Raw genomic sequence first — 19081 nt, 5'->3', positions numbered from 1 at the left:
TCCATGGCACTGGACCAGAATATCTCCGAGACCGCCTTCTGCCGCACGAATCCCAGCGACCAATTAGGTCCCACAGAGTGGGCCTTCTCCGGGTCCCGTCAACTAAACAATGTCGGTTGGCGGGCCCCAGGGGAAGAGCCTTCTCTGTGGCGGCCCCGGCCCTCTGGAACCAGCTCCCCCCGGAGATTAGAACTGCCCCTACTCTCCTTGCCTTTCGTAAGCTCCTTAAGACCCACCTGTGTCGTCAGGCATGGGGGAACTGAGGCATCTCCCCTGGGCGTACAATTTATGAATGGTATGTGTGTATGTATGTGTGTTAGAAAATGGGTTTTTAAAAATGTTTTTTAGTTGGAATTTAGATTTGTCGCAAACTGTCTTTTTTCACTTGTTATGAGCCGCCCCGAGTCTGCGGAGAGGGGCGGCATACAAATCTAAATAAATAAATAAAATAAATAAATAAATAAATTAGTACCCCCAGGTCCTTAACCGAATGGGGGTTACCTGGAAAGAAAGTTGAGAACGGGTGGGTTTTTATTCCCTCTTTTGGCTTTCTATTTAGGCCTCCTGTTCCTGGCCCAGAACATGTCTTTCCTTTCTCTCACTTATCATATACGTATATTCTCTTTCTTTCACATATCCTCTCCTCTAAGTTCACTTTACCCTTATATACATTACTACATGTCTATTTTTCTTCCTATGTATTTGTGTATCGGACAAATGAATAAATAAATGAATGAATGAATGAATGAATGAATGAATAAGGTTAGGTTAGGTTTATTGGATTTATATGCCGCCCCTCTCCGCAAACTCGGGGCGGCTCACAACAATAATAAAAAACAGTACAGTACACAATACCAAATCCAATGCCCACCCATCCAGTTCCAATTTAAATTAATAATCTCATAAAAAACAGTATATATAAAAAACAGGCACACAGTCAATCAATCAACAAAACAACATGGGCAAGGGGGAGGTGTTTTAGTTCCCCCATGCCTGACGGCAAAGGTGGGTCTTAAGGAGTTTACGAAAGGCAGGGAGGGTGGGGGCAATCCTAATCTCAGGGGGGAGCTGGTTCCAGAGGGTCGGGGCCCCCACAGAGAAGGCTCTTCCCCTGGGTCCCGCCAGACGACATTGTTTAGTCGATGGGACCCGGAGAAGGCCAACTCTGTGGGACCTAACCGGTCGCTGGGATTTGTGCGGCAGAAGGCGGTCCCGGAGATATTCTGGTCCGGTGCCATGAAGGGCTTTATAGGTCATAACCATATAATAAATAATAAATAAATAATAAATGAATGTCCGTTAATATTCTAATGGCTGTTGTCAGTTGCCTATGGTGTGTGTGTGTGTGTGTGTCAAGACTGGCTCTATAGTAGGCAGAAGGGCAAATGCAAATCCTATCAGAATTAATCTTGTTGACCCAGTCCTTCTGAATGGATGACCAAATCTGCATTTTATGGAGTTGACCCAGTCCTTCTGAATGGATGACCAAATCTGCATTTGCAAAAACTGGCTGCCTCAGTTTCTGCTTGGGGGGCAGCAATACTGGGGCTGGCTGGTTTCTGCCTCCCATAAGATTTAACATCCCCCCCCCACTCCATTTCTCCTTTAAGGGAAATATTTGATCGTGCCCTTTTAATATATGTATCTTTTTCTTTTATGTACGCTGAGAGCATGTGCACCAAGACAAATTCTATTCTATTCTATTCTATATTCCCAAAAATATTTCATTCTGTAGGAGGGTGGGTGGGTGGGTGCTGATTTTCTACACAAGATTGTGTAGAAAATCAGCAACCTTCCTTTAAAAACCTCCAGTGATGGAGCAATCCATTCCAATCGTTAATTGTTCCCACTTGACAGGAAATTTCTCCTTAATTCCAGGTTGCTTCTCTCCTTGTTTAGTTTCCACCCATTGCTTCTTTTCCTGCCTTCTGGTGCTTTGGAGAATAGCTTGACTCCTTCTTCTTGGTGGCAACCCCTGAGATGTTGGAAGACTGTTATCATGTCTCCCCTGATCCTTCTTTTCATTAAAGGAGACATACCCAGTTCTTGCAATCATTTTTCATATGTTTTAGCATTCAGCCCCCTAATCATCTTTGTTGTTCTTCTTTGCACTTTTTCTAGCGTCTCAACACCTTTTTTATATCACGGTGACCAAAACTGCATGCTGTATTCCAGGTCTGGCCTTACCAGGGCATTATAAAGTGGTCCTAGCACTTGATCTTCTCAACTCCCAGGTCTTGTTTTGGCTTCTCAGTCTAGAATCTCTAAGTGGTCTCCTTTCCAAGATCGAACAAACAAGGGAGGGTTTAGATGAGACTAGACTAGACTAGACTAGAATAGAATAGAATAGAAAACAAGGACTAGAATAAAATAGAATAAAAAATAAGGACCAGACTAGACTAGACTAGACTAGACTAGAATAGACTAGAATAGAATAGATTAGAATAGAATAGAATAGAAAACAAGGACTAGAATACAATAGAATAAAAAATAAGGACTAGACTAGACTAGACTAGAATAGAATACAATTCAATGCAATAAATACAATACAATACATTACAATACAGAATAGAATAGAATAGAATAGAATACAGAATAGAATAGAACGGAACGGAACGGAACAGAACAGAACAGAAGAATTGTAAGGGACCTTGGAGGTCTTCTAGTCCAACCCCCTGCTTAGGCAGGAAACCCTACACTACTTCAGACAAATGCTTATCCAACATCATCTTTAAAACTTCCAGTGTTGGAGCAGTTAATTGTTCTCACTGCCAGGAAATTTAATTGTTCCTCCCCCCAAAGTAAACATGGTAAAACAAGTTAAAAGCCGAATCCATATTTCAAGGAAAGAGGCGCATCAGAGTGCTGGAACATTCCGCTGGCGGATCTCCAAGAGGAGAACATTCCAGAACTGTGACGCTCGATTCACCCTTGGCAGAGGCTAAGACTCCGGTGGTCTTCCTGGAAGAGACCACCTCCACAAATATTTAGGGTGGCACACGGAGCCATATCTGCTGGCACGAGAGCCGTTGCCCTAGCACAGCTCCAACGTGGGTGTGTGCACCGGCCAGCTGATTTTTGGCTTGCACAGGGGCTCCGGGAGAACATTTGTGGCTTCCAGAGAGCCTCCGGGGGGGGGGGGGGGGGGATGGGGGAGGACATTTTTACCCTCCCCTGGTTCCAGGCAAGCCTATGGAGCCTGGGGAGGGCGAAACACAAGCCTACTGGGCCCATCAGAAGTGGGGAATCAGGCCCTTTCCAGCCTCCAGAGGGCCTCCAGGTGGTGGGAGAAGCTGTTTTCACCCTTCCCAGGCATTGAATTATGGCTGTAGGCACTTATTATTTATTGGATTTATTTATTGGATTATGCATGCGCGATAATGGGCTTCTACAGGTACAGTCAGGTATGCAGAACTGGGAGAAAAAAATTGATTTTTTTTTCTTTTTTTCCCTTCTGGGCTCTGGGTCTGTTTTTCCTATCGCAGTAAATGAGGTTGAATGTGTCTAAGTTTAGAAGAGCTGTGTATGTATGTGGCTGTGTCTACATAGTTTATATAGTGGATAATGTATATTTTTGTGTGCCTGTGTGTAATATGTACACGTATGGCATATATACATAAAATTAAATAGCATATTTGGGATGTTCAGTAATACTAATAATAATTATATTAATAATAATTTATTAGATTTGTATGCTGCCCCTCTCCGAAGACTCGGGGCGGCTCACAACACAATAGACAATGTACAAATCCAATATTAAAAAAAACAGATTAAAACCCTTATCATAAAAATTAATCACACAACTCAAGTAAACCACACATAAATCATAGTAGCTATGGAGAATATCAACTTCCCCAAGCCTGGCGACATAGGTGGGTTTTTAGGAGGGTGGGGGCAGTCCTAATCTCCGGGGGGAGTTGATTCCAGAGGGCTGGGGCTGCCACAGAGAGGGCTCTTCCCCTAGGTCCTGCCAGACGACATTGTTTCGTCGACGGGACTTGGAGAAGGCCAACTCTGTGGGACCTAATCGGTCGCTGGGATTCGTTCGGCAGAACACGGTCCCGGAGATATTCTGGTCCCATGCCATGAAGGGCTTTATAGGTCATAACCAACACTTTGAATTGTGACCGGAAACTGATCGGCAACCAATGCAGACTGCGGAGTGTTGGTGTGACATGGGCATAACTAGGGAAGCCCATGATTGCTCTCGCAGCTGCGTTCTGCACGGTCTGAAGTTTCCGAACACTCTTCAGAGGTAGCCCCATGTAGAGAGCGTTACAGTAAATAGGGAAATTGTATCTCTTTGAGGCGAGGAGAGACCAGGCACCCTAACCCAAACCCTTGACGTGAGTGACGTCAAGTTGGCCCCCTTTAAGCCAGTCACATGGCCTTTAAGCCACCCCTTGGTCACATGATCGTCATGATCCCACCTGGTCACATGGCAAGCCACACCCACCAAATAAGCCATGCCCACAGTTTGGTAAGTAAAATTATTTCAGTACCCGAGGGAAGAAAGGTTCGCCAATCGCCACCACTGACCTGGACTGTCTCTTTTTAAGTGTCCAGCAGCCCATTTCCCTGCATCATGAGCTGATGTCACAAAGCATCTCCATTCAAGGCCCATCCTGTCTGGGTTTCCTGGGCCCCTCGAAGGGGCCGGTTCCTGAGCTCGACGCCCACCCATGTCGGTAGTGAAATCGATTGAGCTCGTGATACCCAAGGAAGTCTACCTGGCAGGCTCGACCGTGACGGGGCATCTGATTCTCAGCCTCCACAGCACGCTGGTGGACCCTCTGCTGAAGGTCGAGCTCATCGGGAGGGGCTACCTGGAGTGGACCGAAGAGGCCCACTTGGACAAGGACTACAGCCAGCGAGCCACCTGCGTCAACAAGGCGGACTACGTTCACAAGACGAAGACCTTCAAGATTGAACGTGAGGCCGCTTAAACTGGGTATATCTGGATTGCAAAAAACAAGTTAAAATAAAAGAAAATTGGGAACTCTAAAATTAAATTCAGAGAGAAAAATTAAATTGACATTAAGAAAAAATATTAACAATACAAAGCATTACTATACCATTGAGAAAATGAAATAAAATGGATACAATAAGAAGAAATATATACATATGTAATACAGACCAGAATATCTCCGAGACCGCCTTCTGCCGTACGAATCCCAGCGACCGATTAGGTCCCACAGAGTGGGCCTTCTCCGGGTCCCGTCAACTAAACAATGTCGGTTGGCGGGCCCCAGGGGAAGAGTCTTCTCTGTGGCGGCCCCGACTCTCTGGAACCAACTCCCCCCAGAGATTAGAACTGCCCGTACTCTCCCTGCCTTTCGTAAACTCCTTAAAACCCACCTTTGTCGTCAGGCATGGGGGAACTGAATCACCTCCCCCGGGCATGTACAATTTATGCATGGTATGTTTGTGTGTATGTTTGCTTAGTAAATGGGTTTTTTAAAATATTTTAAATTATATTTAGATTTGTCATGAATTGTTGTATCCTGCTGTGAGCCGCCCCAAGTCTGCGGAGAGGAGCGGCATACAAATCTAAAAAATAAATAAATAAATAAATAAATAAATAAATATGTAATAACTAATAAAAGGAAGATATTCCTTTTTGTATTATATATAAGCTGCAAACCAATTACACCACTTTTTAGGTGGTGCAGACACTAAGCAATGATACCAAATATTCCATGTATAAAGCAAGATGCTTTATTCTTTTTTTTTATGTGTATGTTGTGTATATATTGTTATTTTGTTGTCTTTTGTTATCTGTTTTAATGTATATATTTAATAAAGTCTTTTTTTTTTAAATAAAAAAAATAAAAAAATAAACTGGGATTGCCACGAGGCAGGGAAGCAGAAAAGGGGAGTGGGCAGTAGTGGGGTGCTACCACCATGGTACCATGTACTGCTAGATTGCGCAATTTGCGCGCAACCATTCCAGTGGCACTCCTAGGGTCGCCACCATCTTTGTTTTTAAATGTATTATTTGCTCCGGGCGCATGCACAGAAGCAAGATCTTGCGAGGTGACGCATGCGAAAAATTGTCAAAATCTTGTGCGTGCATCCCCTCGCAAGATTTTGCTTCTGCGCATGTGCAGGAGATGCACACGGAGGCACGCAAGACAACCGAAGCTGCATGCGCAGCGCAGCAGTAGCGGCGATAATGGCAATCCGCCCCTGGGGCTGGAGTGTGTGTGGCGGTCTTCCTGGGAGGGTTTGGGTGGAGGGACTTACCATGTTTTTAACAAACCACAGCATTTCCCACCAAAGGTTTCCAGATTTCAACTGCAAACATGAAGGTGGCCATTAGGTGGCAACAAAGAGCTAGAACCTCTCTCTTTGTTGCCACCTAGTGAAGACGGCCAGGTCCGTCAGCCTTATACACTCCAGCTTTATGAACTCAGCTCCCAGGATGCTCAGTGGTGGCCCTCTTAGTTGGGGACGTCTGGGAGTTGAGGTCCATCAGGATGCTGCAACTGTCCTAAGTGTAAAAAATGGTCAACGGTCACTTTTTTTCAGTGCCGTCGTAACTTTGAAAAATGGTTGTAAGTTGAGGATGACCTGGACCCCAAAAGTGTTATATGAGTAATCCTCGACTTATGACCCCAATGGAGCTCAGAATTTCTGTTGTTAAGCGAAACATAGTAGTAACTGTGAGAGGGATCTTGGAGTCCTAGTGGACAAACATTTAATCCCACGAATCCCAGCGACCGATTAGGTCCCACAGAGTGGGCCTTCTCCGGGTCCTGTCGACTAAACAATGTCGTCTGGCGGGACCCAGGGGAAGAGCCTTCTCTGTGGTGGCTCCGACCCTTTGGAACCAGCTCCCCCCAGAGATTAGGATTGCCCCCACCCTCCTTGCCTTTCGGAAACTCCTTAAAACCCACCTCTGCCGTCAGGCATGGGGGAATTGAAACATCTCCCCCTTGCCCATGTAGTTTCTGTGTATGATTCGACTGTGTGCTTGTTTTTTTATATATTGGGGTTTCTTTTGGTTTTTTAACCTAAAACTGTAATTTAGATTGCTAAATATTAGATTTGTTATTATGTATTGTTTTTTACCATTGTTGTGAGCCGCCCCGAGTGTACGGAGGGGGGCGGCATATAAATCCAATAAATCTAATCTAATCTAAATAGGAGCCAGCCGTGTGCAGCAGCTGCCAAAAAAGCCAACACAGTTCTAGGCTGCATTAACAGAGGGACAGAATCAAGATCACGTGAAGTGTTAATACCACTTTATAAGGCCACATTGGAATACGGCATTCAGTTTTGGTTGCCACAATGTAAAAAGGATGGTAGAGACCAGCGATGGGCTACGAACCGGAACGCTAAATTGCGCTCGCCGCCGCAGCTCGTACGTTTTTGCGGGACCAGCACAATTTTGCTGCTGCACCTCTGGAGGTAGCAAAATTGCGCCCGTGTTTCAGCGAGGTTTTAACTGCGTCTCTATGCACAATTTTTCTACCTTCACAGGTGCAGCAGCAAAATTGCGCTGGTCCCGCAAGAACTTATGAGCCGCGGCGGTGAGCACAATTTAGCATTCCGGCTCGTAGCCCACCCCTGGTAGAGACTCTAAAAAAAGTGCAGAGAAGAGCAACAAAGATGATTAAGGGACTAGAGGCGAAAACATATGAAGAACGGTTGCAGGAACTGGGCATGGCTAGTTTAATGCAAAGAAGGACCAGGAGAGACAGGATAGCAGCCTTCCAATATCTCAGGGGTTGCCCCAAAGAAGAGAGAGTCAAGCTATTATCCAAAACACCTGAGGGTAAAACAAGAAGCAATGGGTGGAATTTATTTATTTATTTATTACTTAGATTTGTATGCCGCCCCTCTCCGAAGACTCGGGCGGAAACTAAACAAGGAGAGAAGTAACTTAGAACTAAGGAAATTTTCTGACAGTGAGAGCAATTAATCAGCGGAACAGCTTGCCTCCAGAAGTTGTGGATGCTCCAACACTGGATGTTTTTAAGCAGATGTTGGATAACCATCTGTCTGAAGTAGTGTAGGGTTTCCTGCCTAAATGGGGTTGGACTAGAAGACCTTCAAGGTCCCTTCCAACTCTGTTGTTGTTGTTGTTGTCATCGTTATTTATTTTATTTTATTTTATTTTATTTTATTTTATTTTATTTTATTTTATTTTATTTTATTTTATTTTATTTTATTTTATTTTATTTTATTTTATTTTATTTTATTTTATTTTATTTTATTTTATTTTATTTTATTTTATTTTATTTTATTTATTTTATTTTATTTTATTTTATTTTATTTTATTTTATTTTATTTTATTTTATTTTATTTTATTTTTTATTTTATTTTATTTTATTTTATTTTATATTTTATTTTATTTTATTTTATTTTTTGATTGATTGATTGATTGATTTGATTTGATTTGATTTGTATTTTTATTTATTTTATTTTATTTTATTTTATTTTATTATTTTATTTTATTTTATTTTATTTTATTTTATTTTATTTTATTTTATTTTATTTTATTTTATTTTATTTTATTTTATTTTATTTTATTTTATTTTATTTTATTTTATTTTATTTTATTTTATTTTATTTTATTTTATTTTATTTTATTTTATTTTATTTTATTTTTTGATTGATTGATTGATTGATTTGATTTGATTTGATTTGATTTGATTTGTATGCCGCCCCTCTCCGTAGACTCGGGGTGGCTAACAACAAACAACTAAAAACCCTTATTATAAAACCAAACATACACACAAACGTACCATGCATAGCTTGTAATGGCCTAGGGGGAAGGAATATCTTAACTCCCCCATGCCTGGCGGCATAAGTGAGTTTTGAGTAGTTTACGAAAGACAAGGAGGGTGGGGGCAGTTCTAATCTCCGGGGGGAGTTGGTTCCAGAGGGCCGGGGCCACCACAGAGAAGGCTCTTCCCCTGGGGCCCGCCAAACGACATTGTTTAGTTGGCGGGACCTGGAGAAGGCCAACTCTGTGGGACCTAATCGGTCGCTGGGATTCGTGCGGCAGAACACAGTCCTGGAGATATTCTGGTCCGATGCCATGAAGGGCTTTATAGGTCATAACCAACACTTTGAATTGTGACAGGAAACTGATCAGCAACCAATGCAGACCGTGGAGTGTTGGTGAAACATGGGCATACCTAGGTAGGCCCATGATTGCTATCGCAGCTGCATTCTGCACGATCTGAAGTTTCCAAACACTCTTCAAAGGTAGCCCCATGTAGAGAGCGTTACAGTAGTCTCCTACCGTACCGGTTTGTAATCTTTCCCCACCCACTCGTGAAAAATAAGCCTCAACGTCTCTTCTCCCCCCCATTATATAATTTCATGTTCTTTGGCAGCCTAAGGAAATATTAGGCTAATTATACGTCTCCTGCTATATCAACTTGCCTGGCCTCTGCCTTCTTCTCTTGGGGTGCCACCCATCCTTGCAATGTTCTCCGGGGCCTGTAATTTAGGGAAATGTTTACCTTCTTCTCATGCCAGAGTTGGGAGATGTCGTAATATATTAGCCCAGCTTTCTCTCGCAACCTGCCTTCCAGATATACCGCCCGTGGTTTCTTCTTAATTCCCCCTAATCCGAGTTGGGAATTTAAGACCCCACCTATGGAGAGGGGACTTTTTAAACAAAAAGATTTCACCTTTTGCCTCTTTAAAAAAAGCAGTTGTTTTTTTCTTTCCTGGTGAAACATGCATGGCGTTGCAGCCTGGTTTGAATATTGCAACTCACCCAAAGTGGATCGTTTGGAAGACATAGAAACATAGAAGTCTGATGGCAGAAAAAGACCTCATGATCCATCTAGTCTTCCCTTATACTCTTTCCTGTATTTTATCTTACAATGGATATATGTTTATCCCAGGCATGTTTAAATTCAGTTACTGTGGATTTACCAACCATGTCTGCTGGAAGTTTGTTCCAAGGATCTACTACTCTTTCAGTGAAATAATATTTCCTCACGTTGCTTTTGATCTTTCCCCCAACTAACTTCAGATTGTGTCCCCTTGTTCTTGTGTTCACTTTCCTATTAAAAACACTTCCCTCCTGGACCTTATTTAACCCTTTAACATATTTATATGTTTCGATCATGTCCCCCCTTTTCTTTCTGTCCTCCAGACTATACAGATTGAGTTCATTAAGTCTTTCCTGATACGTTTTATGCTTAATACCTTCCACCATTCTTGTAGCCCGTCTTTGGACCCGTTCAATTTTGTCAATATCTTTTTGTAGGTGAGGTCTCCAGAACTGAACACAGTATTCCAAATGTGGTCTCACCAGCGCTCTATATAAGGGGATCACAATTTCCCTCTTCCTGCTTGTTATACGTCTAGCTATGCAGCCAAGCATCCTACTTGCTTTCCCTACCGCCTGACTGCACTGTTCACCCATTTTGAGATTGTCAGAAATCACTACCCCTAAATCCTTCTCTTCTGAAGTTTTTGCTAACACAGAACTGCCAATGCAATACTCAGATTGAGGATTCCTTTTCCCCAAGTGCATTATTTTACATTTGGAAACATTAAACTGCAGTTTCCATTGCTTTGACCATTTATCTAGTAAAGCTAGATCATTTACCATATTACAGACCCCTCCAGGAATATCAACCCTATTGCACACTTTAGAGTCATCGGCAAATAAGCAAACCTTCCCTACCAAACCTTCCCCTATGTCACTCACAAACATATTAAACATATTAATGACAAAAGACTTCCTCACCTATGCAGCTCACCTAAGGGGGATCATTTGGAAGTTGGTGGAAAGTGAACCCCAATGAATTTCTTTGCAGAATAGAATACACAGCAAACGAGATTTATGTACTAGATTTCGTATCACAATATCACAAGTTGAACACTTCCCAAGTGTCTAGGACTGTGTGATGTATTTTCGTATGTGTTGTGATTCCGTCTGAGGCCCCTCAGGGAACTGCTGATCCTCTGCCGGCTTCCTGCTCAGAGGGGGAGGATGAGGAACAGGAGGTTCAGGCAGACGAGGAGGAGGAATCTCAGGCTGAGGGAGAGGGAGGACAGCCAGAGTCCCCCTCGGGGGAGCTCTCCCCAGCAAGCAGCCTGGATTCCTTAGATGAAAATGCACAAGCAATCATAGATCTCCGGCAGAGAAGAGCAACACAACGAAGGGGACAATTAGCCAGGTACTTTCAGCACTAAAGAGGCAACAGCTGGGTTTGTGTGTGGTGCTCTCTGGAAAGGCTGAAAAGGCAGACCCACCCTTCCTGGCTTGTGGAGTATTATCTTTGGGAGTCCTGGGACCTGGCTGTGATCTTTGGCGTCTTGGAATTCTGGTTTGTGACTTTGAATACTGAAACCTTGGGGGGAAAAGGTGTGGGTCTTATTCTCTACAGTGGTGGGTGTGCCAGCAAGAAGTCTGCTGTATTGTCTGGCCATCAGGACTCTGCTGTGAAGTCTCATAGCCTGCCTGTTGGGAAGAACAGGTTTTTCTCTGTGTTTATTTTTCAAACTATAAAGTGCTTTTGCTTTTACCAGCGTGTCTGGCTGCTTTTTCCAGTTGGTGTTGAAGTCTGGGGGCACCCAGACAGAACAGTATGATGCATGCAGATTCAAGTACGGTGGCCTTTTGCAACTGATAGATCGCGATTTTGTCAATGTTTATTGTTTTCAAATGCTGGATGAGGTCTTTTGGCCCAGCACCCAATGTGCTGATTACTACTGGGACCACCTGTACTGGTTTAGTTCGATTTTAAGATTGTGATATCGGCTATGTTTTTCTTGTTGTTTTTCATCAATTCAACTGTCAGCTGGTATGGCGACCTCAATGATCCACACTTTTCTTTTCCATAATCGTGAGGTCCAGTGTATTGTGTCCCAAAACCTTGTCAGTTTGAATTTCAAAGTCCCAAAGTATTTTGGCATGTTTGTTTTCAACTACTTTCTCGGGTTTATGATCCCACCAGTTCTTTACCACTGTTAGGTGGTAGTTGTGGCACAGATTCCAATGAAGCATCTGGGCCACGTAGTTGTGCCTCTGTTTGTAGCCCGCCTGTGCAATTTTCTTGCAGCCAGTGATCAATTGTGTCATCAGCTTCCTTGTAAAATCTGCATTTTGGGTCATTAGCTGATTTTTCGATCCTGGCCTTGATTGCATTTGTTTTAATTGCTTGCTCCTGTACTGCAAGAATCAAACCTTCTGTCTCCTTCTTCAGTGATGATGACGATTATTATTATTATCACCATTATTATTTCAACAATACAACACAGCAAATGAGATCACTATGCTGGATTTCTTATTTAATCACCAGTCGGGCGCTTCCCAAGCACCTAGGACTGCGTGATGTAGTGGCGAATTATCTGTGCCGATCCCAGTAAAGCGGCCTTTTGCAATTGACAGATGGAGATTTGATTGATTGATTGATTGGATTTGTATGCCGCCCCTCTCCCTGGACTCGGGGCAGCTCACACCAAATATAGAATACATAGTAAAAAAATTTGATCCAATTAATTACAATTAAGTGGATCTTACCTCCCAAGGACAACTCCATCTGTCCGTCCATTGCCCTGGGGGGAGAATCACTGGCCCCCTCAGAGAAGGTTCGCAACTTGGGCGTCCTCCTCGATCCACAGCTCACATTAGAGAAACATCTTTCAGCTGTGGCGAGGGGGGCGTTTGCCCAGGTTCGCCTGGTGCACCAGTTGCGACCCTACTTGGACCGGGAATCACTGCTCACGGTCACTCATGCCCTCATCACCTCGAGGCTCGACTACTGTAACGCTCTCTACATGGGGCTACCTTTGAAAAGTGTTCGGAAACTTCAGATCGTGCAGAATGCAGCTGCGAGAGCAATCATGGGCTTTCCCAAATATGCCCATGTTACACCAACACTCCGCAATCTGCATTGGTTGCCGATCAGTTTCCGGTCACAATTCAAAGTGTTGGTTATGACCTATAAAGCCCTTCATGGCACCGGACCAGATTACCTCAGGGACCGCCTTCTGCTGCACGAATCCCAGCGACCAGTTAGGTCCCACAGAGTGGATCTTCTCCGGGTCCCGTCAACTAAGCAATGTTGCCTGGCGGGACCCAGGGGAAGAGCCTTCTCTGTGGCGGCCCCGGCCCTCTGGAACCAACTCCCCCCAGAGATTAGAACTGCCCCCACCCTCCTTGCCTTTCGTAAACAACTTAAAACCCACCTCTGCCGCCAGGCATGGGGGAATTGAGATCCTCTTTCCCCCTAGGCCTTTACAATTCTATGCATGGTATGTCTGTATGTATGTTTGGTTTTTATATTAATTGATTTTTAATCATCAATACCAAATTACTATTGTACACTGTTTTATTGTTGCTGTTAGCCGCCCCGAGTCTCTGGAGAGGGGCGGCATACAAATCCAATAAATAAATAAATAAATAAATAAATTAAAAGACTTAAAAAGATCCTAAGAACTTAAAAACATTCAACTTATCATTCACTCAATAGATCATTTTGTCAATTTCCAATGGTTTTCAAATGTCCGCTGAGATCCTTTAGCACTGCGCCCAGCGTGTTGTTGTTGTAATTATTATTATTATTATTATTATTATTATTGTTGTTGTTGTTGTTGTTATTGTTGTTATTGTTATTATTATTATTATTATTATGATGATGATGATGATGTCAGTACAACACAGCAAACCAGATCACTATGCTGGATTTCGTATTTCATCACCAGTTGGGCGCTTCCCAAGCACCTAGGACTGCGTGATGTGGCGGCGAATTATGTTTGCCGATGCCAGTAAAGCGGCCTTTTGCAATTGACAGATGGAGATTTTGTCAATTCCGATGGTTTTCAAATGTCCGCTGAGATCCTTTGGCACTGCGCCCAGCGTGCCAAGTACCACTGGGACCACTTTCATTGGCTTATGCCAGAGTCATTGCAGCTCGATTTTTAGATCTTCGTATTTCACTAATTTCTCTAGCTGCTTCTCCTCAATTCTGCTGTCTCCTGGGATGTCGATGATCCATACTTTCTTTTTCTCCACAATCACAATGTCTGGTGTGTTATGCTTCAGAATTCGGTCAGTCTGAAGTCGGAAGTCCCACAGTAGTTTTGCTTGCTCATTTTCGACCACTTTTTCGGGCTTATGATCCCACCAGTTCTTCGCCACTGGTAAATAGTAGTTCTGGCACAAGTTCCAGTGGTTCATCTGTGCCACAGCATCGTGTCTATGCTTGTAGTCAGTCTGTGTGATTTTTTTTGCAGCAGCTGAGTATGTGATTGATTGTTTAATCTGTTTCTTTACAGAGTCTGCACTTTGGATCGTCTGTTGATTTTTCAATTCTGGCTTTGACAGCATTTGTTCTAATGGCCTGTTCTTGTGCCGCCAGTATAAGTCCTTCTCTCTCCTTTTTGAGTGTTCCACTTGTAAGCCATGACCAGGTCTTTTCTTTATCCACTTTGCCTTCAATCTTCTCTAAGAACTGTCCATGCAATGCATTATTATTATTATTATTATTATTATTATTATTATTATTATTGGTTTATTATTATTAATGGTTTATTATTATTAATGGTTTATTATTATTAATGGTTTATTATTATTAATGGTTTATTATTATTAATGGTTTATTATTATTAATGGTTTATTATTATTAATGGTTTATTATTATTATTATTATTATTATTATTATTATTACTTCCAGGATATGAGGATATTTTTGCATTGTTTCTTGATTTGCAGATAACTGGCTGGGGCCAGGTGTGCATAAGTTTGATTTCGACTTCGTCTTACCTCCAAGCATCCCGTCCACTTTCACCAGCCGAGTGGGCAGAATCAGCTACTTCCTGCAGGCGCTTTGTGCCACGCGAGAACTTATCCTTGGCAAGCAGAAAAAGTATATCTTGGTTCAAGGGATTTCGCTGTACAGCCAGGACATCGTGCAATCCAAGGTAGTCCTCGCCATACAACAGTTCGCTTAGTGACCATTCGATGGAGGGGGTTTTTGTAATTAAAAAAAAAATTCCTCCACAATTTCCATTTTTATATCAACACATGTTTCAAAATGTCAATAACATACATATTTATACATTTTTGTTCAATCAATCAAAATGTCCTTTATAAATAAATAAATAAATAAATAAATAAATAAATCAATCAATCAATCAATGTCCTATTTTGTACCTATTTTTATCCTGTTCATCAGTCTGTTTTCCTTCATTCTGTTATTCCTTCTATCTCTGTCTCCTTCTCCTACCTTCTTATTCCTTCTCTCCCGCTCCTACTTCCCTCCATTCCTTCTTCACTCTCTTCACTCTTTTACTTCCTCTTTCTCCCTCTTTATTTCTCCCTGAGTGCTTCTTATCCTAGATCATCTCATATTTAACAGACTGATGACATATGCTGTACATTTTTAAACTAGTGGTGCCTCTTCTATAATAATTATATTTATAACTTTTCTGTATATATGACTCTTTACTCTGGGTATATGTTACTAATCCAATGCTGCCTCTTCCAAACCTAGCTTTTGTCCATATGTATATAAGCAGAGTAACGCAGAAGGACTAGATAAGATATCAGAATATATTGTGGCAATTTAATGAACCAGATAAATGAACGAAGACACATTTGTATAAAACAGTGGTACCTCTACTTAAGAACTTAATTCATTCCGTGACCAGGTTCTTAAGTAGAAACGCTCTTAAGTAGAAGCAATTTTTCCCATAGGAACCAATGTAAAAGCAAATAATGTGTGCAAACCCATTAGGAAAGAAATAAAAGCTCGGAATTTGGGTGGGAGGAGGACGAAGAGGGGGAGGAGAGTTGCTGCTGAAGGAAGAAGATGAGGGGAGAGGAATCAAAAAAATCCAAAACTTTAAGGCTTAAAAAAATAAAAGTGGGACTCTGAGGCGGCAAGGAGGAGCATGCGCCTCCAATACACCCGGCGCAAAGCTGCCTCCCCTACACTGCCTCCCCTACACTGCCTCCCATACACTGGCTGCTGCTGCTGCTGCCTGCTTCCCCTTCCTTCCCGTGCTGAAGGGCTCCCCTCTCCTCTCGCTCACTCACTTTGTAGCCGGCGCCTTTCCTTCGCTGTGGTGAAGGGAGAAAACAAATAAAATATATAAATTCAATTCAATTCAAGACTCGGGGCGGCTCACAACAATAATAAAAACAATATTCCAGCGAAAACAAATCTAATATTAAAAAGCACATAAAACCCTATCATATTTAAAAAGCAAACAACATATACATACCCAAACATAAATATAAAAAAAAGGCTGGGGGAAAAGTGTCTCAACTCCCCCATGCCTGGCGATATAGGTGGGTCTTGAGTAATTTACGAAAGACAAGGAGTGTGGGGGCAGTTCTAATCTCCGGGGGGAGTTGATTCCAGAGGGCCGGGGCTGCCACAGAGAAGGCTCTTCCCCTGGGGCCCACCAAACGACATTGTTTGGTCGACGGGACCTGGAGAAGGCCAACTCTGTGGGACCATATTGGTCGCTGGGATTCGTGCGGTAGCAGGTGGTTCCGTGGGTACTCTGGTCCAATGCCATGCAGGGCTTTAAAGGTCATAACCAACACTTTGAATTGTGACCGGAAACTGATCGGCAGCCAGTGCAGGCCACGGAGTGTTGCAGAAACGTGGGCGAATATAGGAAGCCCCACGATGGCTCTCGCGGCCGCGTTCTGCACAATCTGAAGTTTCCGAACTCTCTTCAAAGGTAGCCCCATGTAGAGAGCATTGCAGTAGTCGAACCTCGAGGTGATGAGGGCATGAGCGACTGTGAGCAGTGACTGCCTGTCCAAATAGGACCGCAACTGGTACATCAGGTGGACCTGGGCAAAATGCTAAATGCTAATGCTATTTGTTCTCCTATTTATTTATTACTTAGATTTGTATGCCGCCCCTCTCCGAAGACTCGGGGCGGCTGTGAACCTCCTAAGCTTTTCCTTCAATGTTGCCCTCTCTCCTTCCCCTCTTTTCAGTTCCCTTTGGTGGTGGAAGCCCAGCACGTCCTGACCTACAACTGTTGTCGCAGGAACGCCCCCATCACTTTACGCATGTCGCTGAGCAAGAGCATCTACCTTCCGGGCGACAACATCACCTTCACCACCGAAATCACCAACCCGACGGGCAAGTCCATCCGCAAGGTCGTCTTCACCCTTCACTCGGTCGTCCTCTACAAAGCGATCAACTTCCGAGCGGAGTCGCGGACGTTAGTGCAACACGAGGAGATGCTTCGCCTGGAGTCGAACATCGAAAGGGGCCCTTGCGAGTTCACCAAGATCCACAGCACCCTCTGCTTGCCCAAAGTGATGCCCCTCACCAGCGCTCAGAAATCGGACGACATCATGGAGATCGGCTATGAGCTGACGGGCACGGTCCACTTCCCCTGGTGTCTCAACAGAGTGGTGGCCAAGATCCCCATTGTGATCAAAAACGAAGCCACGGGGTCACCGGAATGAAGGACGGAAGTCCGCAGTGAAGACCGCGGTCCCCTCACCCTCATCCCCCCCCCCAAAACCCTCCACCATTTTTATCCAAATAGGTTGATATAGTTTTCAAAACGGGTCATGTTCTCCATTCCCCCATCTCCCAGTTCATTAAAAGTTTGCTCTACGTTTCCACTTCCGAGACTCATGGTGCATTTCGTTGGGTTTTACTGTCCGTTCTCCAGTTACACCACTATTGGGCTGCAGCTGGTATGGTCAAGTGCGCAGTCCCAGTTGAAAAATGGAGCTGCACGCACAGCTCGAGCAGACTGGCGGGCAGGTACATGTGTCGGTGTGAGATTCGGCTTCTGCGCATGTGCAGGAAACCAAATCTTGCACTAGGACCTTTGTGTGTATGAGATTTTGCTGATTTTTGGTGGGTTTCTTGCTTCCGCGCATACGCAGAAGTAAAGAAATCGCTGTAAATCAGTAAAATCTCATGTGCCCGAGCATCCTCGGTCGAGATTCGGCTTCTGTGCATGCACAGGAAGACAAATCTTACGCCAATGCGCATGCCTCTGCACGCTGGATGTGCCCGCGCACATCACCAGGATCATACCTGTAGCGCCGCCGATGGGCAGCCCTTCCCTGAGTTACAATCATAATAGAGTCGGCCTATTATGGTTGTAGCTTGTGACGGTTATTAACCAGATTGTATTACCCACAAGATCATATGCTGCAACGTCCTACCAGTCAATGACTACTTCAGCTTCAACCGCAACAACACAAGAGCACGCAACAGATTCAAACTTAATACGAACCGCACCAAACTTGATTGTAAAAAATATGATTTCAACAATCAAGTTATTGAAGTGTGGAACTCATTACCGGACTCAATTGTGTCAATCCCTAACCGCCAACATTTCTCCCTTAGACTCTCCACGATTGACCTCTCCAGGTTCCTAAGAGGCCAGTAAGGGGCGTACATAAGTGCACTGTTGTGCCTTTCGTCCCCTGTCCAATTGTCTTTCCTTTCTTTATCTATCTTATATATTCTCTTCCTTTCATATATCCTCTCCTCTAAGTTCACTTTCTCCCTCATTTATATTATCACATGTCTATTTTTCTTCCTATGTATTTGGGTATTGGACAAATGAATAAATAAATAAATAAAATAGTAATAGCAACCCTGCCACCCTTCCACCTCTCACAATACTAGACAACACAGTATCAACAGTAGAGACCTTCAAATTTCTAGGTTCTATCATATCTCAAGACCTAAAATGGTCACCTAACATCAAAAACACCATCAAAAAAGCACAACAAAGAATGTTCTTTCTGTGCCAGCTCAGGAGGCTCAAACTGCCCAAGGAGCTGCTGATACAGTTCTACAGAGGAACCATTGAGTCTGTCATCTGCACCTCTATCACTGTCTGGTTTGGTGCTGCAACCCAACAGGACCGACACAGACTTCAGAGGAGAACCAGAACTGCAGAAAAAACAATTGCTGCCCACCTGCCTTCCATTGAGGATCTGTATACTGCACGAGTCAAAAAGAGGGCGGGGAAAATATTTACTGACCCCTCACATCCTGGACACAAATTGTTTCAACTCCTACCCTCAAAATGTCGCTACAGAGCACTGCACACCAAGACAGCTAGACACAAGAACAGTTTTTTTCCGAACGCCATC

General features: G+C 43.5%; 1 protein-coding gene across 1 annotated transcript; it reads left to right on the top strand.

Annotated features, from left to right (window-relative positions):
- The first annotated feature begins 4682 nt into the window (after positions 1-4682).
- ARRDC5 (arrestin domain containing 5) lies at positions 4683-17422 on the top strand. The gene is made up of 3 exons (XM_070735696.1): positions 4683-4932; positions 14696-14904; positions 16943-17422. Exons 1-3 carry the CDS (start codon positions 4683-4685, stop codon positions 17420-17422), a joined length of 939 nt encoding a protein of 312 aa, XP_070591797.1.
- The last annotated feature ends 1659 nt before the right edge of the window (positions 17423-19081 follow it).

This window comes from Erythrolamprus reginae, chromosome 1 (assembly GCF_031021105.1).
Source record: "Erythrolamprus reginae isolate rEryReg1 chromosome 1, rEryReg1.hap1, whole genome shotgun sequence".
Lineage (NCBI taxonomy): Eukaryota > Metazoa > Chordata > Lepidosauria > Squamata > Dipsadidae > Erythrolamprus > Erythrolamprus reginae.
The sequence above is the reverse complement of the archived record's forward strand: the minus strand, read 5'-3'. Positions and strand labels throughout refer to the sequence as shown.